Here is a 16,336-nt window from a genome sequence, read left to right on the forward strand (position 1 = left end):
CACCCTATACTGGAAACCTACTGACCATTATACTTACCTACGTGCCTCCAGCTTCCATCCAGGACAGATCACATGATCCATTGACTACAGCCAAGCCCTAAGGTACAACTGCATTTGCTTTAATCCCTCAGACAGAGACAAACAACTACAAGTTCTCTATCAAGCATTCTTAAAACTATAATATCCACCTGGGGAAGTGAGAAAACAGACTGACAGAGCGAGACAGGCCCCAGAAGTCACCTACTACAGGACAGGCCCAACAAGGAAAACAACAAAACACCACTGGCCATCACGTACAGCCCCAGCTAAAATCTGTCCAGCACATCATCAATGATCTACAACCTATCTTGGAAAATGATCCCCTGCTCTCACAGGCCTTGGGAGGCAGGCCAATCCTCGCTTACAGACAGCCCCCCTACCTGAAGCAAATACTCACCAGCAACTACACACCACACCACAGAAATACTAACCCAGGAACAAATCCCTGTAACAAACCCTGTTGCCTTCTCTACCCCCGTATCTACACCAGCCACCGCATTTGGGCTCATTCACCTGCACATCTGATATATGCCATCATGTGCCAGCAATGCCCCTCTGCCACGTACACTGGCCAAACCGGACAGTCTTTATGTAAAAGGATAAATGGACACAAATCAGACATCAGGAATTCAAAAGCCAGTAGGAGAACACTTCAATCTCCCTAGACACTCAATAACAGATTTAAAAGTAGCCATTCTTTAATAAAAAAAACCTTCAAAAACAGACTTCAAAGAGAAACTGCAGAGCTACAATTCATTTGCAAACTTAATACCATAAGTTTGGGCTTAAATAGGGACTGGGAATGGCTGACTCACTACAAAAGCAATTTTCCCTCTCTTTGTACTGACACTTCCTTATCAGTTACTGGGAGTGGACCACATCCACCCTGACTGAATTGGCCCTGTCAACATTGGTTCTCCACTTGTAAGGCAACTCCTTTCTCTTCATGTGCCAATATATATTTATGCCTGTATCTATAATTTTCACTCCATGCATCTGAAGAAGTGGGTTTTTTGCCCACAAAAGCTTATGCCCAAATAAATCTGTTAGTCTTTAAGGTGCCACCGGACTCCTCGTTGTTTTTGTGGATACAGACTAACTCGGCTACCCCTCTGATACTTAAAAACATCGAATCATCAGAACTACTGAAATAGAAAAACGTAGCTCTTATTATCTATGATGTTACTTGACAAATTCCACATACATAATACGTGTTCACACAAACCAACTGCAGAATGACTAACTTTTATTCAAAGCCCGAGCTGTAGGACACAAGTCTCAGACCTTGTCTGTCTTTGCTGTAGTAGGATATGAGACATTTGTACCCTTCAGGATTGTAGCTAATTGCTTACAGAGCAATTTAGGGTTCCAACAGAGGGACTGCTTTCTCCGGTGTCAAACGTTAAGTTGCGCGAGGTAAAGCAACTCAACTTCTATATTATCCTGTAAGAAAGACTTCTTGGTGGCAGGGGCCTCTCTTTGGCCTGTACTGATGGGTCCACATAGGGTAAAAGCTAAGGCTTCAAGCTTGCAAACTTTTACATGTGTATTTAATTTAAGTATCCCGTCCTCTCCCCTGCCAGCTCCCCTCCCCTTCGCTCTCCAGGGCTCCGTTCCCGCCTCATCCGCCCCCGCTCCAGCCAGCCCCACAGGGCCGTGGCCCCAGACTCTCACCCTCCCAGCTGGGACGGAAGCCGGTAGGACTCAACCGGCTTGGAAGCGATCACTCGGCGCTCGCCTCCGCCTCTGCCGGGAGCGCCGAGTGCTCGATAGAGCAGCTGTGTCGCTGCTGGGCCCCTCCGCGCAGCCCCGGCCATTTCCCAGCCGGCCCGGAGCGGTGAGCGGGGCCGGGCAGGAGCGCGTCCTCCCAGCGGAGGGGCCCTTGGGGAGGGGGGCTGTCGGGGGCAGGGTTTGGGGGGGCGTGGGGGCCCTTGGAGAGGGGTTCTGGGGGGGCTATGGGGCAGGGTTTGGGGGGCCCCCGGAGAGGGGCTTTGGGGCCCCCCAGATAGGTGTGGCTGCAGAGCTGTTCTCCCTCTCTGCTGTTGCCTGGCGGCCCTGCGGGCGCTCACACTGCACAGGAGCTGGTATTAGGGTCTGCTGAGCGAAGCGGCTCCTTCCTCTGCTCCCAGGCTCTGTATTTTACATGGGGGTGGTGGGGTTAACCGGGGGGCGTTTCTGCAAGAGAAGCGTGGGGGAAAGCAGTTTCCTTGCACTGGGGGATCTCCACAAACATCTAGCTTCCTCCAGCCTGCGTCCATTGCACTTGTTTCTCCCCCGATAACCCCTGGCCTGGCCCATGGTATTCGCTGCTCCCTTGATAGCCAGCCTGTGCCTGTTGTGGTCTCTGCTTCTGTCCCAGCCAGCTAAGTGACACCCCCAACACTCCTAGCTTGTGACCATTGTACTCACTGGTCCCCGACAGCTGGCTGGGTGACTTCACCTAGAATCCCTAGCTTGTGCCTGTTGTGCTCCGGGGTCTGGAATGTTGTTCTTTACCTGCATTAGCAATCCCATCCTTCTGCTTGTGGATCACTAAATGGGGAGATATCTTGCTCTGTTTCTATATGACAGGCTGTGTTAAGGAGAGCAGACAGTGCTCACTTTGCTGGACCGTTTGCTAAATTTCCAGCATTTGTTGTATTGTCACAGCCTCTTGCTATCTGTGCAGTTTTCCCCATGTCCTGTCTCCAGGATGGAGGGTCCCTGGGATTTTAACTCTTAATCTCCACTAACTCCCTGGGTAGGGGAATGTGTTGGGGTTCAAACCAGCAAAGCCACACTCTGTCCACTTAGGGTGGAGCTGGGTGGCTCAGGGAACTACTGATAGTTGGATCCAGAACCTTTGACCTCTTGGTTATTGGGCCAAAGCCAATCTAGGTCAGTCATGCAAACTGTCATTATCTTTCAGTGATTGGTATGAAATGCGGTGTTTGGTCTCTGTGTACTTCTTAGCTGACTGAAATGTACACGGCAGAGCTCTCCACCACAGTCGGCATCTGTGTTACACTCCGGAGAGATGCTGAGGGCGGGCAGTCTGTCAGGTTAGGGTTGAAGCACATTGGTGGAGTAATGTTAGTGAATTTTGCACACTGCTGCTGCCTACATGTGAAGGATCTGTCCTGTGGATAAAAGGGGTTTAGCACTTCAGGGCTGCCAGCTGGGCACCTTATTGGCACTAACATTAGAATGGGGGACAAGGTGGAAAAGAGAGAGCAGACTGTACTCGGTCAAAAACCTTTGTCTCTCTTAGGGTTTTATTGCTCTTTTCTTTCCTGTTTCAGTTCCTCTTGTTTTTTTTATAAAATTGGTTTCTGTTGTTTTTGTACCAAGGGACTTTCTGAAGCCATCCAGCTATGTGCCGGGTACTTTTCTACAAAGATGTAGAAAAACACAGTCCCTGCCCCATAAAGTTTAAAGGCCAAGGCCCTGATCATACAGACACTCACATGTGGCACTCAGAGTCACATGCTCAAAGATAAGCGTGTACCTTTAAGTGTTTCCAGGATCAAGGCCTAAGAAATTAGACTAAACTAAATAATCTGTTCCGTTAAGAAGTGTCTTTGGGTCCACGAAAGTATAATAATGCTGCTGTAGTTCATTGATTTTTCATTCTCTTGCCTGTGGCAGTTGTAGGTGGATTCTGTTTAACTTGTAAGTGTTTTCCTGAGCACTGGAGAAGGGGAGAGAGTGACTAACTCTTTGCATGATCTGATAGAAAATTGTATTCAGCACAGTTAGATCTCAGAGATGTTTGTTTCCCTCTCCCTTCTAGGTAGTGTATTTTTCTGCCACCTCCTTGTACAGGAAGATCAAGACCATTTTTGTGAATAGAAAACATGCCTCCAAAATTCAAGCGCCACCTAAATGATGATGATGTCACTGGCTCGGTGAAAAGCGAAAGGGTGAGTGCCTGACAGCCAGTAGCCTTCTGTGCATTTATTGATGTTTTGTACCTAGCCCCCCTTGTTTTGCCTTAATTAAGAGGGATGTATATTTACTAACTCTGCACTCCCTGGCGGCCTGAGAGCCATCTTGGAGTGAACTTAACCACACAGCTTCATCGTTGATGACTTCAATGCCATTGAAACAGTGGAGGGCATGTTTAAAGTGGACCGCAAATGGATGAAATCCACCAATGCTGAATAGCCCAACCAACAGCCTAAGGGGGGCAGTCAGTGTGTTAGGTGAAAAGGCACCTTTTCAAAAAGTGTGGTGGGGAGGACCCATTTAATTCTTCTGTCTAGCTCCACTCAATGCTGATTCCATAGAATGCATTACTCAGTGACTTCACAGCTATTGAATAACTCCATTGGAATGTGGAGCCAGCTTGGGACAGAGTGCTGTGTGTGTGTGCTAAATCATTTCCTTTTTGTAAATGATGTGTGTGTCAGTGTTTGTATTGAGGAGACACACCAAAGATTTAAATGCCAGAAAAGGGATTTATTTGATTTTCTTCCCCACCCTCAAAGGCTGCTTCATGTTCCATTAGGGGTCTCTTGTAACTGTGGTGTAACCCAGTGATATATTATGGAGTGCCACAGCTTCATGGACCTGGCTGGTGGGATATAAAAGGAATTAATGAAGTGACATTATTTTGAGATATGCTGAATAACTCCTCTTAGCCTGGCAGGTGGCGAACATTCAGTACGCTTGGTGAGGTAACTCGATTTATTTTTATTTTCAGGTCACTTGGTTTAGCCTGCTTATTTTGGAGGAAATATTAGATATAAATAATATGTAACAAAGATTGTAGGTTTCAGAGTAACAGCCGTGTTAGTCTGTATTCGCAAAAAGAAAAGGAGGACTTGTGGCACCTTAGAGACTAACCAATTTATTTGAGCATAAGCTTTCGTGAGCTACAGCTCACTTCATCGGATGCATTCCAATGAGGTGAGCTGTAGCTCACGAAAGCTTATGCTCAAATAAATTGGTTAGTCTCTAAGGTGCCACAAGTCCTCCTTTTCTTTTTAAAGATTGTAGGGTGGTTCTTACTTTTAAACAGATTAGCTGCATCTGTTAACTACATAGTGCTATAAGTGTGAATGGCTCTTTATAGATGGGGAGTGGGAAAAAGAGCTTGATATCAGAATGTCCCAGTCATCGATTATTTGATTGTGCAGAGTGCTGCTGCAATAAAAGAGTTACGGTATTTGCACCCCTCACCATGAAGTGTAGCATTAGACTAGTTCAAGGCAGGGTGTTCAGCAGTGCTTTTTATTACATTTCTCTTTGTTTGCAGCGGAATTGCTATACTATAGGATTCTCAACTTGCATATTTTCTTGTGTAATTTATTTGTAATTTGCATGCAGATTTCTTTTATTCTGGGCACTTGCACTGTAAATGAGCATTAAGGTAACTGAGATAACTAGGCTGGGAATTAATGACTTGTGCCATGGGAAGGGCAAATTGCAGCTTTCTTATCTGCAGCATCCTAATCGCATAGGTCCTTAAGATAAGAGACTCTGGTATAGCTTTGTTTTTAAATGAGTCTTGTAATTTGTGCATTCTCTGTTCAGTTAAACTAGTCTGTAAAAAGTGACACATTAGGGGTTTTTTTGCAGACTCAGTAATAATAATGTACAGTTGTCTCTCTCCTTTACTGGACCTAAACAGAATAGAAACAAAATAAGGTGCTTTACAAGTTCTTCTTTTTGTTGTTTGTTTTTTTGGTTGCTGTTGGGTTTTGTTTTGTTTTTTAAAAGACTTGCTAGCTAGTAAGTCTGCTCCTGTGAAAATTGATATTTGTAGGGGTGTTAATATTGCCTTTCACAGCAAACTTACTCAGCCTTGGCAAGCCAGGGGACAAATTAAGCTCTGAATAGAGAGGTGGGTAGGGAGGCAGTGGGGGCCAGGGGCAATGGAGGGCTAGTGATTACTATATCGCAGTGGAATTTACTTTCTGTATCAAAGGCCCATCTATGCTGAGCTTGGAAATATATGTGCTGAACTGGTTTAAATCGTTATTACATACAAAGTGGATTTGAACGTGATTTGTCTAGCCAGAGTGCAGGGTGTCAAACAGTATTTAAACCGAGCCTGGAAGCCAGGCTGTAGCCTCAAATACTGACTATTTTAGCTTATAATTACTCCTAGTGAGATGATTGACAACTTGGCTGCATGGGGAAGTGCTTTTGCACCACAAAAGTCCATACCTAGGCTAGAACACGATTTCTAGACTCTGTTTAAACTGGTTCAGCAAATGCAGTTTAAGCTGTAGTTTAGATGGGAATATGGGAATTTAAAACCAAACACAAGGGGAACAGCATCTCTTAGCATCATGAGGGTGGGGTGAGATCTGTGAGTCCAGTGCGGGACAGAGAACCCCAAAGGATTTTTTCCTTCTCAACTATTTTTTTAACCCTAAAAAAGGATATAGACCTGAAGATTTGGAGCATCTGTTATGGATATAAAGCATGCCAACAGCCCCTAAAAGGAGAACCAAGCCAATGTCTTATTTTTAAAGCAACCTTACAAGATTGTCATGGAAATTCTCAGCGCAGATGCCCACTCTACTTGGCTCTCCTTACTATGATGATGATAAAATCTAATGATGTTTTAGCTGTCAAATCAACTTTTGGTACAGTAGGATTTTTCAAGACTGACTTAGAAGGTCAGTCCAAGGATTATCCACTGATTTGTAATGGAGGCCAAAATGCATTACTAAAGAGTGTTGCGGTAACTGTGCAGCATGTAACATAAGAGAGTGTGAAAATAACTCCACTACCAGAAATGTACTCCCCTCACCAAGACCCTGTTGCTGAACAAGAGGAAAATCCAGCTGTCAAATTCAGCTCCACTCTGTGTATCTTCGTTGCAGTTACAGTATGGGATACTATAGGAACTAGTTGCTCAGTGCAGAACATTCTAGTCATAAAATCCATTAATAACCATAACCCCAATGTAAAAATTGAAAAGGTTCATCCTCTCTGTTAACAATCAAATCCTCTCTGCTGGCAGGGTGGGGGAGCAGATCCATTAACTTTAATCCTCATTCCCATTCTTTATATCATCAGGTGACAGTTTATTTAAAAACCACAGCATCTTCCGAGATGGAAATGCATATGGTCTTCCATGTAGGTAGGACAAAACAAAGTAATTACATGAGGTATAAGGTTTTGAAAGATTTTAATAGTTAGTGTGGTTTGAATTTAATGTTTTACAGATGGGCCCTTTGGGAACGGATTGGGATTTAATCTGTATATGGAAGTGCTTTAAGGACTGAAGTACCTATGAGTTTTACATAGTCTTATTTTAAAGTGAATTTGGACCATACGTTACATAGAGAAACCGGAATTGATAGAAATCCTTTGTAACTGACTTCATTTTCACCATTAAAACTGGCCACAAGAGAGCTCAGCCAATGGCTTAGTAGCAGTTCTCTGTAGTGCCATGCATTCACTGAACTGGCAAATGTCTCTTGTTTACTGGTAATGGTGCAGAGACTTCCAGTTCAGCCTCTGGGAGGTGGGGTTGTGGCTGAAAAGAATACCCCCTCTGGTCATTTAACAAGGAGCATTGATGTGTTCCACAGTCATGTACAACCGGTGGTGAGAAGGATGGTGGGTATGAGAGTGGGAAACTCTGGTTTCTAATTGATTGAAGCTAACCTTTTTTCTGTGTTTGCAGAGAAACCTTTTAGAAGAAGATTCCGATGAGGAGGAGGACTTTTTCTTGTGAGTAGCTATATGGGTATTGTGTGGGTGTTGTACAAAGTGGGGGGATGTGCTATACCCTGGGCCAAATTGCTGTTCAAACCAGAACTGGGGAAATTGAAAATATAAGGCAGCTCCGTCTTACTAACAGGTAGAGCTGATTGGAATGAAACATTGCCATCTGTTTCTGATTCCTGTGGAATGATTGATTCAGCAGCTGTGAGATCAGGGGGAGCACTAGCAATGAATATAAATTAAGATTAAGGAAATAAAATAGGGGCAACCCACCCACCAGTTAGGGGTGGAAGAGACCCTCTGGTTGGGATCTGGTTTGCTGATGGAGGATCATTTCCTGTTGCACGTGCTTTGACTTAATTTGAAATGTCACCCCTTTGTGAACCCTGTGAAAGACCTAACCATTTGGGTCAGACAGGCTTTCCTGTGTGTATTGGATTCATTATCACTGTGTCTGTTCTGTGCTGGCAGGAGAGGACCTGCAGGACCAAGGTTTGGACCCAGGAATGACAAGATCAGGCAGTAAGTTCCTTAGAGTTTGGATCCATAGTCCAGATACCATTTTATTTATGTATTTTTAAATTGTGCTGCTTTGTTACCAGAAGGGTGACCAGATGTCCTGTTGTTATTGGGACTGTCCTAATATTAGGGGCTTTGTCTTATATATGCAACTATCCTCCCTTCCCGCCCGCCCGCCCCTCCCTCCCCCGAAAAAAAAATAAAAGGTGCCCGGATTTTTCACACTTGCTATCTGGTCACCCCTAGTTACCAACATGTTTCTGCTCAGTCTTACAATGGGAATGTAACTCCTACTTAATCTTTTCTCACTAGTATGCCCATCTGCCTTCAAGGAGAGGAAATTCAATTCCCAAGTTATCAAAGAGCTAATTGCGTTCTAGCATGGGTGCACAGATTGGTTTGTAGCACTATAGCCTGATGTGCTATTGAAAACTGTTGTTCCATTTGATGAGTAACCATTTAACATTCATAACAAAACTTCCTTACAGAATAGTAAAGACAGTGTTTTAAATTTGAGCCACTATTGTGCCTCCTCTGCTGTTGCCTTTCCCATCCATTCTTGTCCCATCTTTTGCCTTATTATCCCTTTCCTGTCCGCCCCTTGGTGTTCCAAGTAGATCCTTGTGCTCAGGAGTGCAGTGCTACCCAGATTTCTCATATACCTGGCAGTCCTTTGGACTTCAATGTACCATACAGGGAGCAGATCCTTGTGACCTTTGGAGACCGGGAAAGATTTACTAGGATCAAAACAGCTGAACAAACAGGAAACAATTAAAATTTGGATTCTAACCATCCATTATACAGAACAAAAGGGAAGAAACTAACAAAACTAGATCCCTTCTCTGAGAGTAATTTCCTGGCAATGGTTTCAGTGCTTCTGTTTACTGCAAGTCCCAGTTTATTCGACTCTATAATGGTAGCATTTGTTGCACAGTGACTGAGGGGAAAGGTTGGCCGCAGCTGGAGAATGTGTGTCATAAATGGACCATCAGTTTGTTGAAATATATTTGTGTTTCCTGAACATTTCATTCTTGAGAGCTAGAACAGAAATTTCAGAGGGGAAATCTAGATGGCAATCAGCTTTGTGTAAACCAGATTAGATCATCTAGTTTGTGGCTTCAGAATCTATATTCTTCTTTGGTTTTATGTGAGGTAAAAGCCAGTGCATCTCTGAGATTAGTCTATATTAATCCCATGTGGTTAAAAGCAGTTCTGGTCAGACCCGAGTCATACACCTGCAGAGCACAGAAATTTTGACGGGATATGGTTCAGATTAGGAGCGATAGATAGATACTGGGAAGTTGGCTCTCCTTATAAGCTGTTCTTCTTGCAGACCATTGGAAAAGGTGACATGATGTTCCATAGTGCTAATTACTTTGGGCTAGTCAATTAGAACTGAATAAGTAGGTAGAGTCACCTAATTGCCAGTCTTCAGTTACCATCATCTGTGCAGACAAGTGTGTATAGTCATGGTAGAAGCAGATTATAGTCACTGCAACAAGCTAATGTCACTAAATATAATAACTGAGATCTTACCTTCCCTGTCAGTGCTGTCTCTGATTATTAAATTAAAAGAACATCATCTGTTGTGCTCTTTCGTGAAAGTCCTAGTGTCTGGAAAGTGGCAAGTGTTAGTAAAAGGAGTGCTTCTGTAACAAAGGGAAGTAGCACCAAATCATCAATAGCCTCTAGAGGCAAGGGAACCAGGAATTGTCCTCTTCCTGGTATCTTTAACCGCTGGTCAGGAATGGGTGTTGAGCCAGACAGCAGCCAGGGGGTATCAAGTCTGTTCTCCCTGGCAGGAGTCTCCTTTGGGACATTCTGTGGGAGATGGAGGATAAAGACAGAGGTTGTGATGGGAAGAAAAATGAAACTGGGAAGAGTCTGTAGTGTTTGATGCACAAACACTACAGACTGGAAATAAGGTATAAATTTGTAACTGAGAGTATTCAGAGTAGCAGCTTATGCTCACATAAATTTGTTAGTCTCTAAGGTGCCACAAGTACTCCTTTTCTTTTAAAGGAGAGTAATTAACCACTGGGACAGTTTACAAAGGGTGGTGGTGGATTCTCCATCACTGGCAATTCAGAAAAACTTCCAAATTTGATTTTAAAAAGATCTGCGCTGGGAATTATTTTGGGGCATTTGGGGAATTATTTGTTATACAGGAGGTCAGATTAGATGATCACAATGGTCCCTGCTGGTCTTGGAATCTATGATCTTGGAACAGTCACTGCTCCACCAGAACAGTTTAGATGCATACTCTACCTGCTGGCCAGAGGAAGGTGCAAGCTCACAATGGTGCAGATTTCCCCTTAGTTGTGTTTTTGGAGGGGCAGGAGGTGGGTGTTCAATTGTTACTGAAAGGCTGCAAGGGAAAGATGATTTTGGGCACACAGGAGAGCCTGTTTGAGGTAAAAGGGGCAGAATGAAAGAAGATGATAGAAGGATGCAAGGGGAATAGGTAAGAAGGAGTAATGGGGGAGTCGGAGCAGAGATGGAAGAAAGTTGTGGAGGGCCTTGAATGCGAGAGGTAGGGGGAATTGGTGAGGGCTCTCACAGAGGGGAAGGAGACGGTGCGAGTTGTCAGAATGGAGACTCGAGCAGCAGCCTGTAAGGTAGAGCAGAGAGGCAGGGAGGTCCTATTAGTTGAGGTGAGGGACATCAAAGGCATAAATATGTTGTCAGGTGTAGGCGAAAGGAGAGATTTAGGGCATCTGCTCACCCATGTGGAGCACGGGCGTGTTTGAGGTCATGCTTTACAATAAGAAGTGGCTGGTGGAGTCGCTTCTTTCCAGCCCAGTTTCCGGGTTCCTGAGGGGGAGTTCGTACCCTTTACACTGGGAAACAGCCCAGTTGGGCCTCTTAGATGCTCTCTGATATCTGCCTACGTTTGTAGGGTGGACCGAAGGAATTTCCTCCCATAGGGCTGTGGTTTGCTTCTCCTTATGTAACTGTTCGCTCCTTTGTATTCAGCACATTCCTAGTAGTTCTGGAAGAAACCTCCATGGAAATTGGCTTCTCACTACTGTTCAATGAGTTGGTGAATCTGACTGATGCTAGTAGGTGGGTGTCCACTTTGCATTTGCCTCTAACTGGTGGTTTTGGCAGAAAGGTGAAGGTGGAATGGGCTACATAGCCTAAGCTATACCCTTGCCCCTAGTGCTCAGAATTAAAGGTGACTGGCACGGGATTGTTTTTAAATTGAGTTTGTGCCCTTTTGCTGATATTTATGATGTACTTGTGAAGGAGGCCTGGAAGGTATTTTAAACCTCCAAAATATCAGGAATGTCTAGTGTAGTCTTCCCTAGTTTTGCTTGGAGAACTTTTGGGAGGTCTTGGAGTGACTACTGTGAGCTCTTAATGCCTGAGCTGAAGGAGCAAGGGTGTTGAATATTTAACACAGACTTCTTTTATGCGGAATGTTAACGAGTCATTGGCATTAAACTTTTGAGCGATCTGACTAAAAATCCCTTCCCCTCTCCATTGCTTAGCTCTCACTCTAGAAAGTCGTAGAGTCTAGACAAGAGTTTATGTTCCTGCTTTAACTTGAGTTAATTGTTCACTAATTTAACTCGCGTTAACAACACGATTATGAAGACTAGGCTAGACACTGCACAACCATTTGTTCCAAGAAATAAATGTGGTTTACCCTAGGACCTTGGCCCTCACGTTGTCGTCATTGTGCTAACTCTCCAATCATAAGAATGTATTCTAGCTAGCGAAGGGATGAATGTCTAATGTAACCAGGGCTTGAGTCATGCTGAAATGTTGCAGAACGCGGTTACAGCATTTATTTGGGTGTTTAGTGCTTCCGGTATTATCACTTAGAAGCAATAGTGCTGGAACGCACTTTTGGTACTTCTTTTTTTCCGAATCTGTCACTGAATGTAGCCAACGAGCAGAATTGAACAGCCCCCAAACTTTTCATGTTTCAAGAGAAGCTAAAAAGGACATAATCCTAATGCTGTGTTCCCTTCTGCAAGTCACCTTTTCGGGTGCACTGATGAATGGGTGGGGAAGCATGTATCACTGCCCGTGTACCATACCTGTTCTGCAGAAATGGCACTGGAATCCAGGGCTCTGAGAGTGGCAATTCTCACCAGTATTAAACATTTAAAGGGGATGTTATTAATATTTACTTAGAATTTTATTTACTGGAATAATCCAAGGCTAAGCACATGAGATACTCGAGCTGGGTGGGATTTTAAAAAGCACCTGAGGGATTTAGGAGCAGAAGTCCCATTTAAGGCAATGAGATGTGTGAGCCTAAATCCCTTAGAAAACCTCTCCCAATGTGCTAGATTTATCTCCACTGACTATAAATATTGTATCACTCTTGAGGCTATTTCACCTTTCACAGTACCTCATTACAATTCACTCACACAAGTTGACGTTAAGCAGATTTCTTAGCTATGCTAATGAGCTGGGCCCAGTGGATTCTGCAGCTCTGGAGATTGCTGCCAAATTGTGCTTCGGAATCAAGGCTTTCATTGAGATGACGATTGATTCTAGCCTCGTTTTTAAACTGACCTTAAAAATTTGAATTGAACAGAAACCAGTGTAGCGTTTGTCTTTCTGAATATGCAAAGTCTGAAACAGTTGCTCCTAGAGTGCATCTGCACTAGGAACATTAGCACTCATATTACAGCCACAGCAGAGCTCTACCAGTGTTTGACTACTACTGTAAAGAGGACTCAGTCATTTATCAATGGATTATGAAAAAATTGCTCCAGGCAGGTTTTTATGACTCAGTGGTAAAATCACCTGAGTCCTTTCTGTTTGCAGTGTTGTAGCCATGTTGCTCCCAGGGTATTAGAGAGACAAGGTTAGGGAGGTAATAGCTTTTATTGGACCAACTTCTGTTGGTGAGAGAGACATGCTCTTGACCTGAAGAAGAGCTGGAAAGCTTGTCTCTCTCACCAACAGAAGTTGGTCCAGTAAAAGCTATTATCTCTTCCACCTTGACTCTTTGATTCCTTTCTGTTGTTGCTACCAACTGTGCAAAAGCACCATTGCTGTAATATGGGTGCTAACCTTTCTAGTGTCTACAGGCCTAACGAGAGGTGCAGATTGCCTCACTGATTGCAGTTGTGTTGAATCTGAAACCTGAGAGTGGCCTTTCAATGATCAACATGAACTGTTCACTACTGATCATTTTTGCAGAAGCATGCAGCAACTGTGTTTCTTCTGCACCCCAAAATGGGCCATACATCCCCCCACCCCCTAGTGCTCTAAGGTTCCGACTGCCCCTTTCTTAGCTCTAGAAACCCTCCAGTCATATTCCTTCTGCCCCCAACGACTTCTGCAGTGTAGTTTTGCATTGTCAATATGAAAACGTGAGCCATATTGGAAATGTTGGAGGCTGTGTGAAATAACATAATGTCAAAATGCATAAAAGACGTCTGCTTTGCTGATTGTATAAGTCAGTTTCATATTCATTTCCCTACCTTCCAAGTGGCTGTATCAGAGGTCTAATGTGCCACAGAGTACATGGGACCTTAGTGATAACATCCAAGTGTACAACACATCACTGAGAGTGGGAGGGGACGTGCAGCCAATGCTGCCTGCTAGAAAACTGACTATTCCCAAAAACAGGCATGGAGAGAACGCCCAGGTCACATCGGTAGCATGGGGTCTTCGTCACTCGTCTCTGCCACTTGAAGAATGTGGCACCTTCTTTAAGCCTGGCAGTATGAATTGCACCTAATATTAGTCAGTTCACAGCCCAGTGGATCTAAAAGGGAAAGGTAGGTTCCTTTCCTTCAGAACTTGGTAGACCATTAAAGCAGACACTAAATCAAATTAAGCTGAGTGATCTCATTGCTGGTGTTCTGGTTTGTGTGATGTTCTGTCCTTATTAAAACCAGCATCTTTGTAGCCATTAGTCTAAAGTGGGGCCATGGGAGACATGTATGCTTTTGTTTTACTCATTTTCCTGGCAAGGATGAATTCAATTTTTTCCACTTGGAAACCTGGCAGGATACAGACCCAGGAGCAAAATAATTGAAAAGCCAGTAGTTCTCTCCCTGTAAATACATTTCTTTCTTGGCAGGGGAGTTGACTCTGATAAAATGAAAAATGTTTTGTTTTCACTATTGCTTGAATTTCCAACGTGAAGCAAATAGAACTAGTTGAAATAGTAAATTTGCTCCAAAACTGCACTGTGAGTAGACACCTTTGTGATCTTTAACTCTCATACTAGAGAGGCCTCTTTGGCTGGCAGCGAGAAAGGTTAGTTAAGGGACTGAAGTGAGGTTCAAGTTCTGGGTTTAATTCCTTGGTCAGTCCCAGACTCTGTGTGTGACCTTGGGTTAGTCACTTACGGTAGGTGTACCCTGCAAATGAATGTAGGCATAATTGGGCTAGCTTTAATCTAGCTAGTACAGGTAATAATAGTAATGAAGATGTGGTGGTTTGGGCTTTAGCACAACTGAGGAACCAGAGAAGGTAACCATGGTCCCTGGCGGGTGTGTCATCTGGTTCCCAGCCGGTGCCACCACGTTGTCTTCAGTGGTTCCCTGTGCTCGCTAGATTAAAACTAGCATGGGTATGCCTCCCTGGGCTACAATCACCCCTTCGCTTGTGGCATAGACAGCCCCTTAATCTGTGTTTCCATTTCCTGTCTGTAAAATGGGGATAAATAATCCTTCCTTTCTACTGCACTTTGTCTTGTCTATATAGATTGTTCCTTGGGGCAAGGGCTGTCTCTCTGACCATGCATGTGTACCGTGCTTAGCACAATGGAGGCTTAATGACGATTGGAGCCTTGAGACTTAACTATAACACAAATAAATAACGATCTGGAGCACCCAATGCATAGCTTTTAGCTGTAATCAGAGGACACTGGGATGTTGAGATATGAAGTGTCCAACTTTTAGTCGTCTGGAGCTGCATAGCCATTTAATACAGACCTTTTTCAGAGGTCGTCGTGTATGACAGATGCTTTGAGTCTTGTACGTAGCATGGATTTACTTGAACACCTTCCCTCACTTTGAGTCCTCTCCTTTCTGACTCCTAATGTAACATCGCTTGCATCCCTTATACATTCCTACTGGTGGTTTGAACCAAGAGAATTTGGTTACAGACCTGTCATTGGGAGGATTTTTCATTATTTTGAAGCCAATGAATAATTTTAAGAACATCCACATACTGCAAAGCAAAGTAAATGTGCCTCAAATGTTAGCCCTGAGTCTGCTAGCTCTCCACGTGTGAAACTGTGAGAGTTTGGTAAACAGAGGGCTAGTAGGATTGGCCCCTTCATTTTTAATTTTCCAGTGATTGTTTTTCTTCTCTCGTCACCCATCTTATGCTTGGAAGCAGTAATTGCTTGTGAGTCACCCAAGTTTGTCCAGGGCTTATAGTGACACCAGAAGTCCTACTGCCTACACTTTGTGATAACATGACTCCTTTTTGTTTAGGTGCTGGTCGTGAATCACTGTTTTAATTATATGGGTATGTGGGTGTGTGCATCCAGTGCAGAACAAGTGCATCTGCTAGCCCCTGGGTAAGCTCAGCGTGTCATGATAAAGGAAGAAATAAATTAATTCACTAGAAGTGACTCTGATTTGTTTAGTAGATAGTCTGTTTGGAATAGCTTGCACCACTTCTACTATCATGTTTCGTTTAGGAATGTGAAGTTAAAAAAAAAAAAAAAAAGTCTGTTAAGATTGCCTGTGTCATGAGTCGTATATTGTTTTCTTTATTTAAGAGGCAGCTGGTGAAACATTGGGTGAGTATCCAGGCCTGTTTCATCAATATGGGGAATGGTAGACAGACAATAGATTTAGCAGCTCTTCCTGCCCTTCTGTAGTGGAAGATTTCAAGCAACTGTGGGGAGTCAGGCTTCTACCTGTAGCAAAACAATTCATGCTGAATTTATGATATGCTGCAGAAAAGGGCTAGTTTCTTTTTTGTGCTACGGTAGAATAATGCTTTGTGCCCTGTTTTCATCCATATAAAAATACCGCCTCTCCAGCTCAACGTTAAGCCAGCAGTTTGCTTCAGAGGGTTCTGCTGATGACGGGAACTACAAAAGTGCAGCTGCAGTGGTTTACGAAGCCTGGCATGAGACGCCAAGACAGATGCGTAACCCTCACTATTTAATTAG

General features: G+C 43.8%; 1 protein-coding gene across 2 annotated transcripts in view; it reads left to right on the top strand.

The window, feature by feature from the left end:
• The first annotated feature begins 1,756 nt into the window (after positions 1-1,756).
• Positions 1,757-16,336, top strand: part of VAMP4 (vesicle associated membrane protein 4) — a 34,528-nt gene continuing 19,948 nt past the window's right edge. The window contains exons 1-4 of one of the 2 annotated variants that reach the window (XM_073356331.1): positions 1,757-1,876; positions 3,812-3,941; positions 7,667-7,713; positions 8,179-8,229. In XM_073356331.1, coding sequence (XP_073212432.1) covers positions 3,876-3,941; positions 7,667-7,713; positions 8,179-8,229 — 164 coding nt within the window. In that variant the 5' untranslated portion in view covers positions 1,757-1,876; positions 3,812-3,875. Of the gene's footprint in view, positions 1,877-2,255; positions 2,917-3,811; positions 3,942-7,666; positions 7,714-8,178; positions 8,230-16,336 lie in introns of those variants that run through there. The other variant, XM_073356332.1, reaches the window with a different exon arrangement.

This window comes from Lepidochelys kempii, chromosome 8 (genome assembly GCF_965140265.1).
Source record: "Lepidochelys kempii isolate rLepKem1 chromosome 8, rLepKem1.hap2, whole genome shotgun sequence".
Taxonomy (NCBI): Eukaryota; Metazoa; Chordata; order Testudines; family Cheloniidae; genus Lepidochelys; species Lepidochelys kempii.